We start from the raw sequence: 23,876 nt of genomic DNA on the forward strand, positions 1-23,876 counted from the left end.
CACCACCAAATTCTCCAAATTGTGTTTTGCATCAAATGCAACCACCCATCCCTAACGACAAAAATCCCCTCAGAAAAACTACTTTTACAAAGAAGGCACGTGTGTGCGCAACACTGTTAAATGAATTTAACTCACTTGCTGCAAAGAAGAATCCTGTGAAAAACCAGTTTCTTTAAAGTCAATTTCGTCATCGCTGGATGAATGAATGTGGCAGGTAGTAACCTAGACAAAAAAAGTTTAGACACCTATTTAATTAAACAAAAGGCTTTGTGTAAATTAGAATTATTATGCAAGGTCATTAATTTCATCACAAAAAGATGAATTAGAAGATTTTTATCCCATCAAAACACACTATTTCAACTGAAAGTGCATATATTTCAGCCACTAAAATGATATTTGCCTGTCACCAGCCATTACATTAGTGGTTGACACCTTTGGTGAATAATTCCATCTTCAACATCTAGCAAAACTAACTCTAAAGTTACTTCAGTGAATGCTACTTAATAGGTCCAAACTGACCAAATAGTTTCCACGCTGGAGCAAAACTGTATCTTACCATTTAGATACAATATGAAATTATTCCAGTTAATAAGGAAGTTCTGCCATGAAGTTGTGCTTATTAACAATTCTACCAATTGGGGGCAGTAATCATCCACTGTGAATCAAAACACCCTTTTACCCAGTTACAGCACTACACAGTTGAACACCACTGTTTTTGAGGGTGGAAGCTGAATTTGCTTTCCACTGAAGCGTTGGCCATTGCTGGAGTCAACCCCTGACTTGACTCCCCAGTGTCCAATATAGCAATTGTTATGTGCCTGTAAATCTGGAGATGATTTAACAAGGGGAAAAACAGATTAAAAAACTCAAAATAAAAAAACCCCACATTTTTACAGTTACACATCAGGGTCTTGATTCTCAGAAGTGCTGAATGCCCACAACTCCTAATTAATTCTCAGCACCTGGTAACTTTACTAAGATCAGGCTTAGAAATGCTTTTTACAAAAACTAAAACACTGTATAGAGCAGTTGTTTTCAACCTGTAGTCTGTGGACCCGTGGCGGTCCACAGACTGTGTCTAAGGGGCAGAGCCAAAACTAGGCATTTTAGTGCTCGGGGTGAGCAAGCACATTTGTGCCCCCTGCCGTTTATCATTTTTCCACCCCGTTTTTTTACCCCTTTGATTTTGCACTATGGGTGGCTACCCTGCTCTGGTTAAGGCCCTGCTAACGGGTCAGCAAAAGGTGACTATGAAAATAAAGTTTCAGATTCAAGAAAAAGTATTCCGTTTATCTGATCAAAGGTATGTGAATACCCCCACCTACAGGTGGAAAACCAGAAGCGTTGTCATTACTGTAGAAACCCAGTTTAGTGCCCTATCTCACACTGTCAAATGACGTGCCGAGAACGTGTAATGTTTATAATTGAATTTTGTTCAAATCAGTTTTCAGTTTGATTTTACAGCAGTAGCCAACAGACCCCAGGCTGAATTTCCAAAGGGGTCTGGCACCTTCATTCAAAATTTTTTAGGGGTCAGCAAATGAAAGAAGGTTGAAAACCACTGGCATAGAGGAAAGTGATCAATTCTTTTATTTATTATTTTGAAACAAAATTATCCACTTTCTAAAATAAATACGACAGCCTACAACGAATACCTTTAACATTCAATTCATGAATAGCAAAAAATCAGTTTCACTCCCCAAACTACCCATAATCTGAGATTAAAGGAAAAGTTCTAGAAGTGTAAAAGTAAAACAGCAAGATTTTTCTATTCAATGTTTTTGAATTCAGGGGAATGGAATACTACTTGTTTTAAACAACTTAAGTAACCAAATGAATCCTTGGAACAATTCAACAGTAAACTGAAAATTACTTATAAATTATAGTGTGGATTGTGCATACAGTATATTTTGCACTTGAAAAATTGTTTTAGGACTTAATTAGGCACTATAATATGGAACTGAGTAAATCGTGTCATCTGATCTTTCTTTCTAGTCTACCAAAACCATATGTTCAGGATTAAACACAATCCCAATCACTTTTGTTTCAGCTTCAAGTTTCTTAAATTTTAACTAGTAAATCTGTAAACAGGTAACTAAAACACAGAAATAAAGTCAAACCAAAGTAAACACCTAAATCCTCAAGTCAAAATTCCAGCTAACTGAATGAGCTTGAAACCAATTTTTAGGCATATCTGCAAGGAACACACACTTCAGGATTTTTATCAAGCTCTTCATTTAACACAGACAATAAGCTCAAGTACGTACTATATTAAAAGACCAGTATCTGAATTCTCTCTCTAGTATTTATCAAAGACAATAGCAAAACAGTTTTTACAGTTTGAGAAGAAAAATTAAGAAGCTGTTAGTGTTATTTACAAGTACCCACTGTGTATTCACTACTGGTTCTAACGTCTGTCGTCTTGAGATTTTTCATGTTTCATGAATGGAGCAATTTACCATTAGGATACATGAGTTAATCTTTAAATGCATACCTTTTCTCCCTAGAAATCTAGTAGTATTAACCAATTTATTGAGGTAAAAAAAAAAAGTCAGTATGCCCTACTAACAATCACTTATAAGACTAGGCTTGGAAGGATTAGATTTGTTTTTTTTTAAATCAGTAAATGTCAGTAAATTGCAATTTCACAACACAAACAAACCGATGAACAAATATTTCTATCAAAATTTAAAGATAGGCAAATTAAGAAAAATGCTGCTGAGAATTTGGAGCTGAATTAAAGGACATTTATTTTTTATATTTAGACGCGATGGTGATAATTTGTGTTTTAATGGTCACCAAGTTTCATCTTTTTGAAGCTCAGTATGTGTCATTAAATTCTCTGATCCAGCCCTTGTCCAACCCTTCCATAATTTACCAAAACTGAAAATTTAGAGAGAATTGGAAAAGAATGCTTAAAACCTATCATTTTGCACAACTGTGCAAACTGAAATTGATAAAAAAATTAGAAAAGCTTAAAAATATAGACCTTATCCACTACCCTGGCGGGAGAGGTAGATACACTGGAGGGTAGGGATAGGGTCCAGAGTGACCTAGACAAATTGGAGGATTGGGCCAAAAGAAATTTGAGGTTCAAACAAGGACAAGTGCAGAGTCCTGCACTTAGGAAGAATCCCATGCACTGCTATAGGCTGGCGACCAACTGGCTAAACAGCAGTTCTGCAGAAAAGGATCTGGGGATTACAGCAGATGAGAAGCTGGATGAGAGTCAAAAGTGTGCCCTTGTTGCCAAGAAGGCTAACAGCATAGTGGGCTGTATTAGTAGGAGCACTGCCAGCAGATCGAGGGAAGTGATTATTCCCAGCTATTTGGCACTGATGAGGCCACACCTGGAGTACTGCGTCCAGTTTTGGGCCCCCCACTACAGAAAGGGTGTGGACAAATTGGAGAGAGTCCAGCAGAGGGGAACGAAAATGATTAGGGGGCTGGGGCACACGATTTATGAGGAGAGGCTGAGAGAACTGGGCTTATTTAGTCTGCAGAAGAAAAGAGTGAGGGAAGATGTGATAGCCGCCTTCAACTACCTGAAGGGGGGTTCCAAAGAGGATGGAGCTACACTGCTCTCAGTGGTGGCAGATGATAGAACAAAGAGCAATGGTTTCAAGATGCAGTGAGGGAGGTCTAGGTTGGATATTAGAAAAAACTATTTCACTAGGAGGGTGGTGAAGCACTGGAATGGGTTACCTAGGGAGGTGGTGGAATCTCCATCCTTAGAGGTTTTTAAGGCCTTGCTTGACAAAGCCCTGGCTGGGATGATTTAGTTGGGGATTGGTCCTGCTTTGAGCAGGAGGTTGGACTGGATGACCTCTTGAGGTCTCTTCCAACCCTAATCTTCTAGGATTCTACGATACTATGATTCGAAAATTATTTTTAAAAAAATCAAAATTGAATTCTGCCAAGCCTAAATAAGACATGAGTGAATCAGTACAACTACAGAAACTAAGTTACTCATTAGCCAATTTCCGACTTTTTTTTTTTTAAACCTACATAAAACACACAAAAAAAACCCCCTTTATGCTGTATAAGATGACGGAGGCTGGGTTCGCTTTCCTTAACTATTTAAGATTTTCAAAATAAGAATTGTGTTAAAGGCCCCAAAGTAATAATGTAAGAGGCTTTTTATTTTTGATGGAAGGGATACCATAATCAGGAAAAATTAGAGATCTTTATGATGATTAGTTATTTCAATGAACTTCTATCAGCAAACTTGCTTAAAAGTGCTATTTTAATTAGAGCTTATGTCAGATCAGTTAATTTTCTTGGAGAGATCAGACCCCAATTTGTGAGACTTGCCATTGTCAGACTCCCGGGGATCTACTACAGAAGAGCTAGGAGTCTTGCAGTCAATTCAAGAAATTTGAACTGAACATGAGACAGTTCAGCATTAAACTCTGTTGGCATGACTTTGGCTGGAATTCTGCTGGATATACAGTTTTAAAAGGAATAGGGCATATCTATAGCAAAGAAAGTTAATAATTCAGTAGTCTACCTGGCCTAAAAGTTTAGGATGACCTACAGAAAACTTGTAAGAAAACCTACTGGAGGCCCAAACCGCACAACACTAGTAATCTATATTTTGGATTAATGTTTCTCAGATTAGGTTATTATTAATTGTGGTAGGTTGTTTTACCCCAGGATCAACAAAAAGCTTTTCTCAAAGAAATTTAATTGTTCCACACATTTACCTAAACCATGCAACATTTCTAAATGTCAGGAGGCTATGAAGATTATAACTTGGATCAGAATCACACTGCAGACCTGTGGGTCATTTCCAGTAAGGCTTTAGACCCAAAAAATTCATGTTTCTTCCCCAGTAGGATGCACTGTTTTCTTGAATAAATATCCAATGCAGTTCTGACCAGTACCCATTACAGATATCTGAAAACCCCATGAATTCATTGTTTTGATGTCTTTGTTAGGCAACTCTAGGCTTCTGTATTTTTATTTCACACACTGCCTTCTGCTGTGAATCTTGCATTGTTGTACTCTCACCTGAAAATTTTAATAAATTAAGAACAATCTTTATTCATGTTTTGGTCCAAATTAGTGATGTAGTGATGCCACTTAGTGAACCCACAAATAAATCAGTGATTCTTGGAGAAATTTTTAAAAGCACAATTATAATGAGGCCCAAGTAGGCAACCACCTCAGTCCAAAAAAAATAAAAATCAAGTTTGTCCTTTGACTTGAGGGACTTGACTGCTATTACACAGACACTCTGATTTTAAATATTAGACAGAAAATGCTGCCTCTGTTTAAGACTATTTCTGCACCTCACAATTAGAGGTATTCAGCCTTTAGAAGGCCAATGTAATCTCTGAATCACTCAGTGCAAAACAGAATAGCCATGACAGGACTCTAATCAAGGCAAAATTGTATTTCTTCATTAAAAGTGAGGTAGGTATTTGTGTGCATCATTCAATGATGCAAGAAACAGTTTCACTAACTGTATGTAGGTTTGCTTACATACTGTATATGAAAAACCCCAGCTTCAGCAATTTGAGTCTCAATTCTTCAAGCAGTTTTGGACTTGAAGACCCCAAAGTGACATCTTCCAGTTGGGTGGTACTTTAAGAGTGAGGTGCAATACAATATGAGCCCAACTCCAAACACCCTTGCAAAACCATATTAAATTGCCAATAAGGCAGCCATATTTGCAAAGGAAGCCAGGGAGGTGCAGATTCCACAGTGCAGCTACTTGAGAGGTTTGCTGACATTCTGTCTTAGAAGCATGATGGCCGAAAAGGCTGCAGTGCAACTGTATCCTTGACACATGGGAAAGGAAAAGGATGCCCTTATAACAGCAGTAACTTTTCAAACTTCGTCTTACAAAACCTACTAGATCCACTGTGTTCCTTTTGTTAGTTTCTCCTAAGGAGTTTGTACAGAACGTCTCCCATCGCTCCCTGACATCATCTGGAAGCTCTAGAGTAAAATGGAGGAAAAAAGTTTTAGTACTAATGTCACTCAAGGCAGTTCATTTTCACCCTCTTCACAGCTCCCAAAGTTAAAACTTGCAAAAATCATTGCAGAAAATGTTATGCTACACATACAATTGCAAATTTTCTCAGGCACTGGCTATTCTAACAAGGTGTGGTTTTCAGGCAGACATTGCCAGTCTATTAGATGACAATCTCAGAGGCTCACTGGTACAGTAAGCCTGTAACTGTACACGAGTATAAGGAATGTGGGAGTAACCTTGAGCACGTGAGGACTTGGGGAAGATTAACATGGCAAGAAACACCACAAGGGACAGCTGAGACTGAGAAGGCCTATGCTGGAGAGATTAATTATTCTGGAAGTACCTTTGTAAATAAGATTCTCCAGAAGAAGATGCTTGACTCGGTGTAGTTTTCATTAGGGCAGGGCACCAATGTTCCCTCTAATTTTTCCTACACATGTGCAGAATGAATTTTGTTACGTGCACCAATATGGAGGTGATGTGTCACACATCACCTCCACATTGGTGCACATAACAAAATTCACGTGTTGGGGGTGGGGCTGAGGGGTTCGGAGTGTGGGAGGGGGCTCAGGGCTGGGTCGGCAGATCGGCGTGAAAGGATGCGAGGGCTCCAGCTGGGGGTGTGGTCTCTGGGGTGGGGCTGGAAATGAGCAGCTCAGGCCTGGGGTGGCAGGGTGCAGGCTGCCCCGGGGCTACGGCAGGGAGAGAGAATTCCCCCTAGCTCTCTCTCCCCACAGCAGCACCTGGGTTGGGAGGGGAGAGGCACCTCTCCCCTACTGGCAGCAGGTTAGGCCGTGGCCAGGTTTGGGGGGCCAGGCACCTGTCCCCCGGCCGTGGCCAGGTTTGGGCTGGGGCTGGGTTTCCTGAGCGCCTGCACAGTGCTGAACAGGCTGCTGCAAGGCCACGCAGCTTACAGGGAATTTAGCAGGCAACCCTCACCTCACATTTATTTGAAGCAACAATGGCACTGCCTCACTAAGTTTAGAGAAAGCAAGTCATATATTTAAGGGTATCCTAATTTAATAGGTTACCTGGACTTACAGAAAAACAGTAAGAAATTGCTTCTTTCCCTTGGACAAACAGGTTTTGGAAAGAAATCCCCTATTAAAAGCTGCCGTTTAAATTCCTAGCGTAATTTAATTCTACAAATCCAACTAACAGAATGGTGAAACAAATCTGCAGAAGTTTAATATTACCTTTAATAAGCTGCTGTACTAGTGTGCTGTTTGGCCCCTTATCAGTACTGTGAACAATACAGTTAGCTATCCGTGTTAAATGACCCATATAACCATGCCGCCTTCCTCCTTCAGCCCTGAAAAAGAGAAGTTCAAATGTTCATCTTCCCAAACAGCTGGCTGTTGAGTATTTTGTAGTTATGGAATGCTAAGCCTATAAATCCTAGGAAGCAACACAAAAAGTTATACCAGACAAGCGAGGAAGCAAAGTACTTTAAATACTCGTAAGAAGAATGAGTAGTGTATACTTCAAACCAAAACTTTTTTTTGGCTGCTAAACACTGAGCAACTCCCTCTCTGAACTGTTTTTAAAATGCATAAAGCTATCCATAAAGAATGAAGCATGCTTCGTCATCAAGTTAGTCTCCCGCTTCTAAATACTTTTGAGGGAAGTTAGTATGCTCAGCATAAGAGCGAAAATCAATTTAATATTAAATCCAATCTGCTAACAGGTTTGAAGAACCAACCTCACTTAGGACATTCAGACACCTTTCCTGAAAATTAATACTTTTCACTTAATACTTCAAAATATTCCAGAAGGGAAGTTTTGAGCCTCTAACAGTGGTAAGACAATTCATTAATTCATAAAATATTCCTGGAGTTTGTAAATTCTGTCTCGGGGCTAGTCTAAAACAAGGTCTAACAAATGTCTACTAGATTATTTGGGACTGTAGTTTGAGAATGGCATTCAGGACATTACTAGAAATTCCTAGGTCTTTGTCCAAAGTGTTCTGCTACCAAGGCTAACATGCCTGACAAGGAACTGGAAATAGTAGCTCCCAGAATGACACCTTGTAGGGCTGAAGGACAACAGTTAAGACTTGCTGGAGCTCACCTACCCTTGAGAAACTGAAAGTTAGAGAAACATCTAGATCTGAGCTGCACTGCCAAACACCAGCAGCTGGTTGTAGAACAGGGATATCTGTCCTCAGCCTGGTCAATCTTGCAGTTGAGGAAAAACAAGATTGGGTTAAGGAACCACTTGCCTGGTTGGGTGGGCGGGCAGGCAGGCAGGCATACAGTCTGCTGTTCAAATGAACTTCTCAGTTATAAAAGCAACTAGATGGGCAGCTCAAGAGAAAAAACATAGAAGCCATATCTTGCACAAAGAGCTTGTCTACACAGGGACACTAAGGAAAATTAATCCAAATTAACTAAAGGTATTAAAATGAATTAGTTAAAATGCATTAAACCCATGTGGAAACTCATGGAGAATTAAAGTGACCTTAATTCAGTTTTGTTTAATGAATTAAGGACTGTACTACAATGCACACTATGGAGGTGTGAACTGCAAAGTACACCAAAATGTTATGCTATAACTGCCCCACATGGACGCTGCTGGCACAAACTAAAGGATACATAGCTCACATTAACATAGCCCTGTTTGAAAGACTGCATTAAACCCGTGTGAACACACATTCAGAACTGAAGTGACCTTAATTCAATATAGCTTAATGCAGGGGTTCTCAAACTATGGGTCGGGACCCCAAAGTGGGTCGCAATCCCATTTTAATATTAGACACCTTATTTAAGGGTTACACTTTTATCAAAGTCTCTAACTGATGCCCTTCCTTGATACCATGAATCAAACCTGATTATAGTGAATATTTCACCTTCCCAACCCACAATAAGAACCAAGACTAGATGTTCTCATGAGTCTTTTAGCTACAATTCAATCCAATTTTAAAACTGATGTGGTCTTGCTTTTAAAGTTAATTGATTAAAGCACTGAGATCCACATGGAGTGTTGTCAGTTACTGTATTTAGAGAGGCAAGACAAGCCCATCAATGGAGAAAAACAGCCATCAAGCAGAACCTCCTTGAGCATTGTGAAAGCAGAGAAGTTATTTGTATGCATGTCAAGCTTAAGCGCTAACATAGTGTGCGCACACTTACAACCAAGTGTGATGTTCTTCCAGACTTAATCTCCCCACTGTACATCATTTACTCCTGGAGGAATTCTGCACCACTGCATATGCAAAGAATTTATGTCCCCCGCAGATTTATTTGCTTCACCGCAGAAAAATTACTTTCTGATGGGGAAGGAAAGAAGCCACAGGAGCAGTCATGCAACCCTTCCTAGCAGTACGTTTTGGGTGCCCAGGGCAGCCGACAGAGAGGTAAATCACTGTGGAGCAGGAGGTGGAACCGAAGAAGACCCAGTTGGTGACTCCTAACATGTGCAGGCTCAGCTGCTAGTCTGGGCTGGGCTAGGGAGGAAGGGACTTCCTCTTCCCCTGCACAGCATCCGGGGCCAGGTCAAGCCTACCCTCCACCCCCGCCATTTCTTCCCCAGCTACAGGGAGCTCTGCAAACCTGTGCCCATTGCTCCTCAGCTGCAAGGGGAAGGATCTCTGTACAGGGAACTGCTCCCCATCCGCCCTACCCCTGTGCATCCAGACCCCCGCATACCCAGACCCTCCTTCCGAGCCTCACCCCACCACCCCCTGCACTCAGAACCCTCCAGATGAGCCCCACTCCCCCTGCACCTGGACCACCCCGAGCCACCCACACTCAGATTTCCATCCTACTAAGCCTCAACCTGTTGCACCTCAATCCCCCCCGCCACTGAGCCCCACTCCCCGAGCATCTGGACCCCCTCCGCCCCCACTGAGCCTCCCACACGAAGAACCCGCTGAGCCTCAACCACCTTCACCTGGACCCCCTACATCATCCCATTACTATTGTACCCAGAACCCCCCCAACAAGCCCCTATGCATCCAGATCTCCTCTGAACCCCAACACCCAACTGAACACAGAGGGGCAGGACTCTGGGGTGTTTTTGGGGCAGGCACTGTCCTTGCACTGTGTCAGGACTGGATGCAGCCTCACTGCTGAGTACATGTTTGGGATGGAGGGGGAGCTGCACAGTGATCTCCCACCTCTGTGCAGCCAGTGATCTGTGCTCCCCAATGCCATGCTGGAGCCGCCACATTTATTTGACAAAATTTAAAGAATTTTGCAGTGTTTTAAAATATTGTGCACATAATTTTAATTTTTTTGGAGCAGAACTTAATATTTTGGCACAGAATGCCCTCACAAGTAAACATTGTTTGGCTTATTGTTTTACCTCCCCCTTTCTAGCTGGTGCTCTATAAATCCTACATGAGTGATAGTTCCTTCTGTGGTGTCTGCTCAGGGTTTAGGAATTTTTTTTGGGGGGGAGGGGGGGAAGTAATTAAAAAAGACTGAAGGCCTGAAGAGAGTCACTGCTTTTTTGTTTATTACCATTTCCTCCCTCTCCCTCATTCCTACAGTATACCCAGGAGCCTAAAACATTTATAAATTAGGCTAACAGATGACTTGTTATCCTTATAACTGTCTATATATGAGGAAGAGAAATGACCAGCAGTTTCTCTCCCCATTTAAATCATGGCCTATTTTGGCGGTTAGAGGAACTACTTCCTATTGTGGCTTTGGAAGTATTTGGATATCACGGAAATGGGCATGGTATGAAAACTTATGTAATAGCTGGTCTCTCATTTCTATCTATACCAAGAAGAGAGGCAGACTCCACAAGACCAGAGCATTTGACCAGGAATAAAAACAAACAGTGAAATGAGAAAGAATATGGATTCAACATCAGAAAATGAGACAATATTCTATTATAAAGACAAAAAAATTGTAAAAGTTAAGGAACCATGCCAAGAACAGCCCCTCAGTAATTTTGCTTTATAGTACATTCCCTCCCCCAAAACAACTCATGTGAAATTTAGATTGTAAGCTCTTGAAGGTCCTTGTCCAAAAAGTGTCAGGCATAATTTTTTGTGCTATATAAATATCGTGCAATATTAATTAGTTGGTGTCCTGACACAGGAATGTAAATCTCACATTAGGCTCCCAAATTTAATAATCCTTAGAAAAAAAACGTACTGAGGAACAAAAAAACAAAACAAAAACAAAACTTAGATTTCTTTAGTTACATTTACAGTGTGCAATAGGAGTTAAAGGTAGGTTTGCATATTTCTTACAAACAGGAGTCACTTCCATGCATTCGCACTACGTTCTAAGTTCTTTACTGTAGTAGGTAGCTGCTATACGAAAAAGTCAGAGAACTGGCCTGTGTGATAAACACTGGTTCATGTTTGAGAACGTCTGCACATCTTTTACTTCCTCATGAGAGTTCAGTGTCAACAACACCGTCCAACAAAGCACACCAAGATCTTTGCAGAATTACTGTTACATTGTATCATACTCTGGTGTTAGATATGGATTTTTATGGGATACTCTTCCATTTAACTTTACTTTTTACAATTTCTGCACTTCGCATCTTCAAGTGCGAAAATCCTTTTCCCACAACACCCAATTCTCGTTTCAATATTGCTCTTTTCATATCAATTACATGGAAAGTAACCGGAGAGCCACACATGGCCCAACCTGTTTAAAAAACAGGCCACAAGGCCCTTTTGCTAGCAGGATCTCCTTAGGTCAGCAGAGTGAGCAGCGATCTCTGCCCTCCCCCCCCCAGGTTTGTATTAGCCAAGCTATACAGAGAATGAGAAGTTACTTACCTTGTACAGTAACTCAGTTCTTCAAAATATGGATCTCTACTATTCCACTGCTGGCATGCATGTGCTCCATGAGTCAAACACTAGAAGATTCTTGCCAGCTACATCCATTGATCTGTGCTTGTGCCTTTTTCCTTCTCGTGCTGTGAACTGTGAGTGTAAGTGGTGGTACAGACCAGCCAGTTCTACCACAAATAGCCCAAAGGTTTCACAGAGCGGAAGGAGGGCAGTTGCGGAACACAAATAGGAACCACACACCTCGAAGAACTCCAATATATACACACAAGGTAGGTAACATTCCTTCAAGTAATGGTCTATATGTGTAATTCCTGTGGATGACTAACAAGCAGTATTGATTGAGGAGAGGGGTGAAGGACATCTGCTGCACCACCAATCAGAGGACTGCTCTGCTGAAGGATGCATCGGATGAAGGAGCTTGCGCCAGGATGTAATGTCTTGTAAAGGTGCAAACAGAGCCCCACATAGTCGGTTTACAGGTTTTGAGGAGAGGAATGTCTTAAAGTGAATCTACTGATGCACACTCAGCTTTAGAGGAGCGAGTCCTCACACGATGGTGGAGAAGGGGCATCATTAACTCAAAGCAGGACGCAGCCCAAAATCCATTTGGAAAGGGTCAGAGGAGATTACTTCCCCTCCTTTTCTACCTACAAAGGGCAAAATTCTATTTAAATCCTTTGTGGAATGTAAGCCAAGGTCCAACAGATGTCCAGCGTGAAGTCTATCTTTCACTGGTGCCATGAGGCTTTGGAAAGAAAATAGATAAGTGAATATTCTGATTTAGATGGAACTCGTATTACCTTGGAGGTGAATTTTTGATGCAAGCTCAGTGAAATTGTGTCTCTGTGGAAGAAAGCATAAGGCAGATCAGCCATGAGGGCCCCCAGCTTAGCTGCTACTCTGGCGGAGGTGATATCAACCAGAAAGACAACCTTCATCAACAGATGAACATGATGCCAAGGGTTCAAATAGTCTTTGTTAATGCTGACAGGACTAGAGTGAGGTCCCAGTCAGGATAAGTTTATCAAAGGAAAGGTTCAAACACCAAAACTATATTTTAGAAAACATTCTTCACCCCTCTGGTTTTCTCCAGAGGGTGATAGGTGTTGATAGGTGCTAAGTGCATCCACATGGAGCCAAGAGATACTTCCAAAGTCTTTAATGAGAAAAGGTAGTTCGAAATGACATGGATGTTGGCATCCTCTGGGGTTATTAGACAATGTTCGTGCCAAGCAAAAAACCCCTTCCCACTTTGCTGTGTAGCACTTTTATGGAATCCTTCCTACTGTTATGGACAGATTGTACTGCTTCTGAACATGCCTTTTCTGGGTTTGTTGTCCATCCAAATACCAGGCTAATCAGGTGAGGGATGCTGAAGCAGGGTGTCTGATCTTGCCTCTGTTCTTGGTCAACAGGTCTGGGAAGAGCTGAATATGGATGCCTGGGCATCCTGATATCTGATGAATGCTGGGAAACCAGAACTGCCTGGGCCATCTGGGAGCAAATCAACATCACTGATATTCCCTGTTGCTTCATATTCCTCAGAACCTGCTGTAAAAGTGGAACATGTGGAAAGGTCTGTCAGTTGTCCTCCTCAGCTGGTCTTTAAATTGCCTGTAGTCATCAAGTGGTAACGATGTGGTTGGTGGAACCACCTCGCCTGCACTTGAAGATTCCAACCCCGTTTGAGCTGGTGGTTCCTCCTCTTCCCTCCATTAGTTCGAGATTCAGGATAGTCTCTGCAAAAGGAGGGTTGTCTGGATTCCCTGTGGTACTGTTAGAATTCAGGATGTCACATGTCTGGATCCCAGTAAGGCCAATGTGAGGAGATAAAAGGGAATTGGGGTGGTCTCCATGGACTAAATAGGTTACTAATAGGACTAATCCCCTGAGATGGGATATTAGATGGGTGGGATCTGAGTTACCCAGGAAAAAATTTTCTGTAGTATCTGGCTGGTGAATCTTGCCCATATGCTCAGGGTTTAGCTGATCGCCATATTTGGGGTCGGGAAGGAATTTTTCTCCAGGGCAGATTGGAGAGGCCCTGGAGGTTTTTCGCCTTCCTCTGTAGCATGGGGCACGGGTCACTTGAGGGAGGCTTCTCTGCTCCTTGAAGTCTTTAAACCGCGATTTGAGGACTTCAATAGCTCAGACATAGGTGAGGTTTTTCGTAGGAGTGGGTGGGTGAGATTCTGTGGCCTGCGCTGTCCAGGAGGAGGTCGGACTAGATGATCAGAATGGTCCCTTCTGACCTTAGTATCTATGAATCTATGAGTAGGGTACCATTGGTTTGAGGTGCACAATCTCTCTTATGAGATCTGGACTATGCCCAAGAGACTCTAGATCCTCTGTCTGGAATGACCCCTTGTCTCAGTGATGACACTGTCCCCCTAACATTCAACTTATCAGATGAGGTAGCAGATTCAAAATCCATTGGCGGTGCTGTTGATCCTGGTATTCTTACACCGCATCTGTATTAGTGAGCGACACTTCCTTTCCTGCATGCTGTGCACCAATGGTGCAGAGATCTCTCTGCTCAGGATCTGTTCTGACAGGAACGGGGATTCCAGGTTAGTGAAGATGGCTATGTCCTCTGGGCAGCTTACCTAACCCTAGACTCAAGGGAGTGGGATGGGCTCCCTTCTTTTTGTGGCACTGAGAGCATCGGTCTCATTGCAGTCTTTTGGTACCAATGACTCATTATAATTGTGTGATAGATTGTCTGTGTTTGTTTATCTCTTGCCAGTACCAGGGATGGTCCCACTCCTACACAGTGTTGGTTTCAGGATGCTTTTGCCCAGAGCTGGGAGAATGGTATCACTCTCCTTGTGAGATCCTGACACTCCTGTACCAGTGCATGGCCTCTCACCCAACTTGGAAGTGGTTGAAGAGGCCCTCTTTTTGGATGAGGACCTGAAAGGGGATTTCTCTCGTTTCTTGTGAGAGGGCCTCTGTTTGGAGGAACCCTTCGCTCTACTCCCATCAGGCCCAGACCTGGAGGTCACAGTGCCAGGAAGGGAACTTCTCAGTACCTCTTTCTGATGTACAAGAGGGTCTGATGGACCAGAGTTTGGCCAAGGTCTCACACCATGATCTGTTTGGAATTTCCAAACCCTATACTTATGGGACCAACAGGTTCAGTCTGAGAAGAATCAACAAATGCTACACTATGAGGGGATGTGGGTTTCCTCAAGGCAGTAGAGGCTCTTAAGATGGTTGTCACTGACTAGGAAAGCCCAAAGGCAATTTATGAATCCCAGGATCTTGGGCATACTAGTCACCCTGTATGGGAGGACGGGTCTGGGTAAAGAGAGACCCCCAAGGCACTAACTACTAAAACTATAAAGCTATCTGAAATGTATTTAAAAGCTTTTTACAGGTAGTTACAGTTAGATTCAGAAGAAGCTAGCTAGCACTGCAGACACCAAAGAGGTTCTATTTCAGACGGTAGGCAGCAGAAAGGAATTGGAGAGGTGGTTTGTTCCCACTGACTTATGCCCTCAGTTTGGAGCTTGAGGAGAAGGGCCCAGGTTCAGAGCAATGAACAGTACTAGCAAGAATATTTCAGTCTCAGGTACATAGAGCACATGCATATCCACAGTGGAACACATACAGGGACCATCACTTGAAGAATATTCCATCAGCTATTCAACAGAATCTGACACAAACTCACATGTATTATTTAATTTTGCCTATGCTGACAGGGCACAACTGCATCATGAACATGTCAGATATTTTACACCATATCCAGCATATGTTTTGGGGTTGCTGTGTATTCTGTGAGTTGATTTATTGTATTTTTAAATAATTGACAGTCATGCCTCGATTTCTGAGGCTGGATTTCTAAAATGACGAGGTACCTAATAAAAATAGGTCCACAGTGGTCAAAGAAAGAGTGCTAGAATCCTGTTAGCAACAATAGCAGCCAACAGCTGTGGATAGGGCCTTAGGCACCTAAAGCTTTTGGCTAATTTTGCCCAAAATAAGTCCTTTCAGAATACAATATTATTCTGCTGAGAAGGACAGAGTTAGGCTTCCTCTTTTTAACTTGCTGCAACAGGATAGCTGTCAAACATTAAGTGCATAACATGCCCTAATGTGTTAATACATTCCCTCCCTCAAACAGCTAAAAAGCATTTAAACTAGGATTCACTTTCCCCTCAAATTTACAGTATGCTGCCAAACTTGAGGATGACTAGAATCAGTTGCCCAGTTAAGTTGTAAGTATGGTCCATACCAGATACCTGGCACAGAACAGTAAGTACAACACCAGCTTAATTTTCAGCCCAGTGACTAGACATCTGAGGACGTTATGGCCACACACAAAAAAGAGAAAATAAAATATAAAAATTAAACTTCAAAGACATTTCCATGGGAAGAAAAGTGTAAGGAATTGAAATCAGAAAATTAAAGAGCAACAGAAGCTCTAATCCAAGTGTCAGTGTTCAAAAGTAATTACACCTCACACCTACTGACAAAAGGAGGAAAGCATGTTCAACATATTCCATGTTTGTTTAGGTCTCTTGTAAATTTTGTTTTAAGGGGAGGGGGGAAAGAACACATTACAGTAAAAGCTGTGTTATCCAGCACTTTACCAACCGGAAAGCTCTATAAATTGGCGTTTCTGATCTTCATTGAAAGTCCGGTTTATAGTCCGGTTGGTGCGAGGCCAGCAGACTCTCTACCTGGCTCCGCGTGGCTCCCCGGAATAAGCAACATGTTCCTGCTGTTCCTAGGCGGAGGAACGGCCACAAGGGGTTCGGATTGCGGGAGGAGTTGAAGGGCACAGTCTCTGGGAAGGAGTTTGGGTGCAGGAGGGAGTTCAGGACAGGGGGCTGGGGCACGGGAGGGGATGCGAGCTGCTGGATCCAGGCAGCGCTCACCTCTGGCGGCTCCCCGGAAGCAGCAACATGTCCCTGCTGCTCCTAGACAGAGGCTCAGCTAGGTGGCTCTGTGCACTGCCTCCGCCACACCCAGAGTGCTTGCTCTGTAGCTCCCATTGGTCAGAAAACGCAGCCAATTGGAGCTGTGGGGCAGCACCTGCGGATAGAGCAGTATGCAGAGCCACCTGGCTGAGCATCCGACTAGGAGCGGCAGGGATGTCACCGCTTGCGGGGAGCTGCCAGAGGTGAGTGCCGCTCGGATCCAGCCGCGCACACCCCTTCCCGCACCCTAACCCCCAGCTCTGAGCCCCTTCCCGCACCCAAACTCCCTCCCTCTTAGTTAACCAGAATTTTTGACTTACCGACACCCCCCATTTCCCCAACATGCTGGATAACAAAGCTTCTACTGTAGTAGGCTCAATTCTAAACTGATCACGCACTTGTATGTTACATCAAGTCTAATGTAGCACTTCAATTTCTGGGAAAGGAGTAAAGGCTTAGTTACTCACTGTTTCTTCTCATTCGCTTCCCATGCTTCAAGTATTCGTTCCACTAACTGGCACTTAAGAAAAAGCTATTAAAAAAAAAGGGGTTGCTTAGTGTTTGTAGAAGTAGCATACATTAAGATAATTTCAAATAAAAGTAGCAATTAGTTTCAGGCAGAAAAAGATTAGATCACAACATGTTTTTTTAAATTCATACAACAATACTCCAAGTGCATTAAGCCCTTTTCACTGTAATAAAGACCAAAATTCTTGAGATCAGCACCCTACAACTCCTATTTAGGCACCTAAATAAGTGTTCAGGTCCCTTTGCTCTCAACACAATCTGCTGAGTGCTGAACGTTTTTGAAAATCTGTCCCTAAGTGAACTATGAACTATATTCAGAAAATCTATTTTCATGTATGACAAAATTAATAATCTGGAACATCCAGATTACCCTAATTTTGGGTCCCAAATCATACAACGTTTATAAGCCTCCCAGCAAACCAGAAAGGATTCTCTTCAGAGCTAGTCAAATCCACTCTTAAGTTAAAGGGATTCCTCTTCAGACAGACCTAAGACACTAGCTGTCCCACACAGTCTCATCCTAGGGATGGATGAGCTACTGCTGCAGCCCTCCCAGCCCCTAGCAGACTGGAGAGCAATCTACCACGCATCAACAAAACTATGCCTTCAGCATGGGTAGTGAACTGTCATTAAATCTTTTTTTTTGTTTTTTGTTTTTTTAAATTCCATGCCTCTATTTAATAAGCTAAGGTTTAAACTTCCACTAGAAAGAGAAAGGGCTACAATAGTTAAGAACAAGGCTTACAATGTCAAGATGCACACAAAAGCAAAACTTACATGTTTCAGTAAGACATTGTCCCCAGTGGAGTCCTGATCTGTAATTGTGCCATTTTCTGTGCTCTCAAGGGGACTTGCAAGAATCAATGCAATACAGATTTCTACTTGAGTATGCAAGAAGTTATTCCATGTGTATTTAAAGAACATATCCTGCAAGACAAATTCAGAAGGATTTGATTACACACACTGGGATCTTTTCACTGGACACAACAAGCAGCAGTCATAACAGGTTTCAGAGTAGCAGCCGTGTTAGTCTGTATTCGCAAAAAGAAAAGGAGTACTTGTGGCACCTTAGAGACTAACAAATTTATTTGTGCTTAAACTTTCGTGAGCTACAGCTCACTTCATCAGATGCATTCAGTGGAAAATACAGTGGGGAGATTTATATACACAGAACATGAAACAATGGGCGTTATCATACACACTGTAAGGAGAGTGATCACTTAAGATGAGCTATTACCAGCAGGAGGGGCGGGGGGGAAGAAAAACCTTTTGTAGTGATAATCTAGGTGGGCCATATCCAGCAGTTAACAAGAACGTCTGAGGAATAGTGGTGGTTGGGGTGGGGGGGGAGAAACAACAACATGGGGAAATAGTTTTATTTTGTGTAATGACCCATCCACTCCCAGTCTCTATTCAAGCCTAAGTTAATTGTATCCTGTTTGCAAATTAATTCCAATTCAGCAATCTCTCACTGGAGTACGTTTTTGAGGTTTTTTTGTTGAAGAAAAAAAAAAACTTTGTCCTCACCCATAACTATTTCACATTTGGGGACAATGTATACCTTCAAATCAGCGGCACTGCGATGAGTACCAGCATGGCCCCACAGTATGGCAACATTTTTATGGCTTAGAACAGCGATTCCTCAGCTCTTGTCCCCTAATGCCCCTACTCTACCTGCGCTACATTGTTGACATCATCATCTGGACCCACGGAAAAGCAGCCCTTGAGGAATTCCACCATGATTTCAACAATTTCCATCCCACTATCAACCTCAGCCTGGACCAGTCCACACAAGAGATCCACTTCCTGGACACCACAGTGCTAATAAGCGATGGTCACATAAAGGACCACCCTATACCAGAAACCTACTGACCGCTATTCCTACCTACATGCCTCCAGCTTTCTCCCAGATCACACCACACAATCCATTGTCTACAGCCAAGCTCTACAATACAACCGCATTTGCTCCAACTCCTCAGACAGAGACAAACACCTACAAGATCTCTATCAAGCATTCTTACAACTACAATACCCACCTGGTGAACTGAAGAAACAGATTGACAGAACCAGAAGAGTACCCAGAAGTCATCTACTACAGGACAGGCCCAACAAAGAAAACAGAATACCACTAGCCATCATCTTCAGCCCCCAACTAAAACCTCTCCAACGCATCATCAAGGATCTACAACCTATCCTGAAGGACGACCCCTCACTGTCACAGATCTTGGGAGACAGGCTAGTCCTTGCTTACAGATAGCTCCCCAATCTGAAGCAAATACTCACCAGCAACCACACAACAGAACCACTAACCCAGGAACCTATCCTTGCAATAAAGCCCGTTGCCAACTGTGCACACATATCTATTCAGGGGACACCATCATAGGGCCTAATCACATCAGCCACACTATCAGAGGCTCATTCACCTGCGTATCTAGCAATGTGATATTTGCCATCATGTGCCAGCAATGCCTCTCTGCCATGTACATTGGTCAAACTAGAAAGTCTCTACGTAAAAGAATAAATGGACAAATCAGACATCAAGAATTATAACATTCAAAAACCAGTCGGAGAACACTTCAATCTCTCTGGTCACTCGATTACAGACCTAAGAGTGACTATTCTTCAACAAAAAAAAACTTCAAAAACAGACTCCAACGAGAGACTGCGGAATTGGAATTAATTTGCAAACTGGACACAATTAACTTAGGTTTGAATAGAGACTGGGAGTGGATGGGTCATTACACAAAATAAAACTATTTCCCTATGTTATTCCCCCACTCCCCCACCCCGTTCCTCAGACGTTCTTGTCAACTGCTGGAAATGGCCCACCTTGATTACCACTACAAAAGGTTTTCTTCCACCCCCCCGCTGGTAATAGCTCATCTTAAGTGATCACTCTCCTTACAGTGTGTATGGTAACACCCATTGTTTCATGTTCTCTGTGTACATAAATCTCCCTATTGTATTTTCCACTGAATGCATCCAATGAAGTGAGCTGTAGCTCACGAAAGCTTATGCTCTAATAAATTTGTTAGTCTCTAAGGTGCCTTTTCTTTTAACAAGCAGCAGTGTAGTTCTAGTAACTAGCGATCTCTTAAATACTTTAAAATTTTGTACATGCCATAGATAATTTATTGTTTTAGAAAGAATCTACACACATTTGGCACCTAAATAGCAATTTTACAACCCACAGTTGCCATATAATGTAGATCAGTACTGGTCAATTTATAGATAGGGAAATAGAGGGACAAAAGTCGAGTCAGAAAGACAACTCAGATGTCCATACTTCCAATCCTACCCTTCATTCCCTACAATACTTTAATATTTTTATGTTCAAGTACTGGCTACACAAAGGCATGTAGTGAAAAAATGCACATTTAAATGTTAATTTTTCTGTGTCTCTGATTTAGATCAGATTATGTTTCTTATAGGGAAATAAGAAAAATGGCATCTATCACTGGCAACTTCCAGAATTATGAGAGAGTTCTTAGAAATACTCAATGATTTGAGATTTTTTTTTAATAAAATTTAGCAATGCCATTATGTGAGACAGACATGGCAACTTCCTGCAATATACCTGAAAAACATTATTTAATTAAAATTAAGTAACTTGGGAGTCCAAAGATACTCAGACTTTAAGGCCAAAAGGGACCATCATGATCATCTAGTCTGACCTCCAGCATACTGCAGACCACAGAACCTCACCCACTCGCTCTGGTAATAGACCCCTAACCTCTGGCTGAGTTACTGAAGTCTTCAAATCATGATTTAAAGTCTTGAAGTTACAGAGAATCCACCATTTACATTATTTTAACCGTACAAGCAACCTGTGCCCCACGATGCAGACGAAGACAACACATCCCCAAGGTCTACCAATCTGACCCAGGACAAGATTCCTTCCTAACCCCAAATATGGCAAATCAGTTAGGCCCGGAGTATGTGAATAAAACCCACCAGACACCCACCTGGGAAAGAAGTCTCTATAGTAACTCAGAGCCCTCCCAGTCTAGTATCCCATCACCAGCCATTGGAGAGGTTTGCTACTAGCAGTCACAGATCAGCTATATGCCATTGTAAGCAGTCTCATACCATCCCCTCCTTAATATTATCAAGCTCAGTCTGGACAACAGTCAGGTTTTTTGCCCCCCCACTGCTCCCCTTGGAAGGCTGCTCCAGAACTTTACTCCTCTGACAGTTAGAAACCTTTGTCTAATTTCAAGTCTAAACTTGTTGATGGCCAGTTAATATCCATTTTTGTCAGGTCCACAACGGCGCTTAGTTTAAATAACTCCTCCCCCTCCCTGGTGTTTATCCCTCTGAAGTATATAGAGAAAGCAATCATGTCTCCCCTCAGCCAAAGTCTTTGAGTCTCGTCTGATAAGGTAGGTTTTCCATTCCTCAGGTCATCCTAGTAGCCCTTCTTTGCACCTGTTTGAATTAATCTCTCAAACATGGGAGACCAAAATTGTACACAGTATTCCAGATGAGGTCTCACCAGTGCTTTGTATAACAGTACTAACACTTCCCTGGGTCTACTGGAAATACCTCGCCTGATGGATCCTACACTGCATTAGACTTTTTCCACAGCCGCAGCACATTGGCGGTTCATAGTCATCATAAGACCATAAAAGCGGCCATATTGGGTCAGACCAATGGTCGGTCTAGCTCAGTATCCTATCTTCCAACAGTGGCCAATGACAGATGCTTCAGAGGCAATGAACAGAAAGTAGTAATCATCAAGTGATCCATCCCATCACCCAATCCCAACTTCTGGCAAATAAAGGCTATGGACACCATCCCTGCTCATCTTGCCTAATAGTCATTGACAGACAAACAACAGGAGTACTTGTTGAACCTTGGAGCCTAACAAATTTGAGCATAAGCTTTCGTGGGCTACAGCCCACTTCATCGGATGCATGCAATGGAAAATACAGTAGGACGATTTTATGTTTCATGTTCTGTGTGTATATAAAATCGTCCTACTGTATTTTCCACTGCATGCATCCAATGAAGTGGGCTGTAGCCAACAAAAGCTTATGCTCAAATAAATGTGTTAGGCTCTAAGGTGCCACAAGTACTCCTGTTCTTTTTGCGGATACAGACTAACAGCTGCTACTCTGAAACTTGTCATTGATAGATATACCCTCCATGAATTTACCTTGTTCTTTTTGAACCCTGTTATAGTCTTGGCCTTCACAATAGGCCTCTGGCAAAGAATTCCACAGGCTGACACTGTATTGAGTAAAGAAATACTTGCTTTTGTTTGTTTTAAACCTGCTGCCTATTAATTTCATTTGGTGACCCCTAGTTCTGAGAAGGAGTAACCACCACTTCCTTTCTTCATACCAATCATATCCCCCCTTCGTCAGCTCTTTTCCAAGCTGAAAAGTCCCAGCCTTATTCTTCTCTCCTCATATGGAAACTGTTCAATATCCCTTATTTTTATTGCCCTTTTCTGTACCTTTTCCAATTCCAATACATCTTTTTTGAGATGGGGCAACCAATCTACATGCAGTATTCAAGAAGTGGGTGTGTACCATGGATTAATACAGAGGCAATATGATATTTTCTGTCTTATTATCTATTCCTTTCCTAATGATTCCAACATTGTTAGCTTTTTTGACTGCCATTGTACACTGAATAGATGTTTTCAGTGAACTATCCACAATGACTCCACAATCTCTTTCTTGAGTGGTAACAGCTAATTTAGACCACATCATTTTATATGTATAGTTGGGATTATGTTTACCAATGTGCATTATTTTGCATTTATCAACACTGAATTTCATGTCAGTCATTTTGTTGCCCAATCACCCAGCTTTGCGAGATCCTTTTATCTCTCTTCACAGTCTTCTTTGGACCTATTTTGAGTAATGGGTATCTGCAAATTTTACCACAACAACTTTTTACTCCTTTTTCCAGATCATTTATGAATATGTTGAACAGGACTGGTCCCAGTACAGACCCCTGGGGAACACTGCTATTTACCTCTCTCCATTCTGAGAACTGACAATTTATTCCCACCACTTGTTTGCTATCTTTTAACCAGTTACTGATCCATAGAGGACCTTCCCTCTTATCCCATGACAGCTTACTTTGCTTAAGAGCCTTTGATGAGGGACTAGTCGAAGGCTTTCTGAAAAATCTAAGTACACTATATTCACTGGATCACCCTTGTCCACATGCTTGTTGACCTCAAAGAATTCTAGTAGATGGGTGAAGCATGATTTTCCTTTACAAAAACCATATTGACTCTTCCCCAACAAAATCATATTCTTCATCTATGTGTCTGATAATTCTGTTCTGTAATACAGTTTCAACCAATTAGGCTTACCAGCCTTATCCTGTGATGAACCTATACATCCAGGTTGTTCTCCTCTGCTGCTTCAACTGATAAGTCCCCAGCTTAGAGCAAAAACTGTTCTTGTTAGTCCCCAAGTGCATGACCTTGCACTTTGCACTATTAAATTCCATCTTATTTCTATTACTTCAGTTTTTAAGGAAATCCAGATCTTCTTGTAGGACATTCTGGTCCTCCTCTGTACTGGCAATACCTCCCAACTTTGTATCGTCTGCAAATTTTATTAGCACACTCCCACTTTGTGCCAAAAATGTTAAATAAGATTGGTCCCAAGACTGATCCCCGAGGAACTCCACTGGTAACCTCCCTCCAGCCTAA

At 42.1% G+C, this 23,876-nt stretch overlaps 1 protein-coding gene across 16 annotated transcripts in view; it reads right to left on the bottom strand.

Moving 5' to 3' along the window:
- PPP6R3 (protein phosphatase 6 regulatory subunit 3) overlaps window positions 1-23,876 on the bottom strand; it is a 144,703-nt gene that overhangs the window by 38,760 nt on the left and 82,067 nt on the right. For 15 of the 16 annotated variants that reach the window (XM_038406954.2, XM_038406956.2, XM_038406955.2 and 12 more), the window contains 5 exons: window positions 17,975-18,124; window positions 17,137-17,201; window positions 7,180-7,295; window positions 5,861-5,946; window positions 136-222 (listed from right to left, as the gene is read on the bottom strand). In XM_038406954.2, the coding sequence (XP_038262882.1) occupies window positions 136-222; window positions 5,861-5,946; window positions 7,180-7,295; window positions 17,137-17,201; window positions 17,975-18,124 (504 nt within the window). The remainder of the gene's footprint in view (window positions 1-135; window positions 223-5,860; window positions 5,947-7,179; window positions 7,296-17,136; window positions 17,202-17,974; window positions 18,125-23,876) is intronic. The other variant, XM_043517929.1, reaches the window with a different exon arrangement.

The sequence above is a fragment of the Dermochelys coriacea genome, chromosome 6, assembly GCF_009764565.3.
Source record: "Dermochelys coriacea isolate rDerCor1 chromosome 6, rDerCor1.pri.v4, whole genome shotgun sequence".
In the NCBI taxonomy this organism is placed as follows: Eukaryota; Metazoa; Chordata; order Testudines; family Dermochelyidae; genus Dermochelys; species Dermochelys coriacea.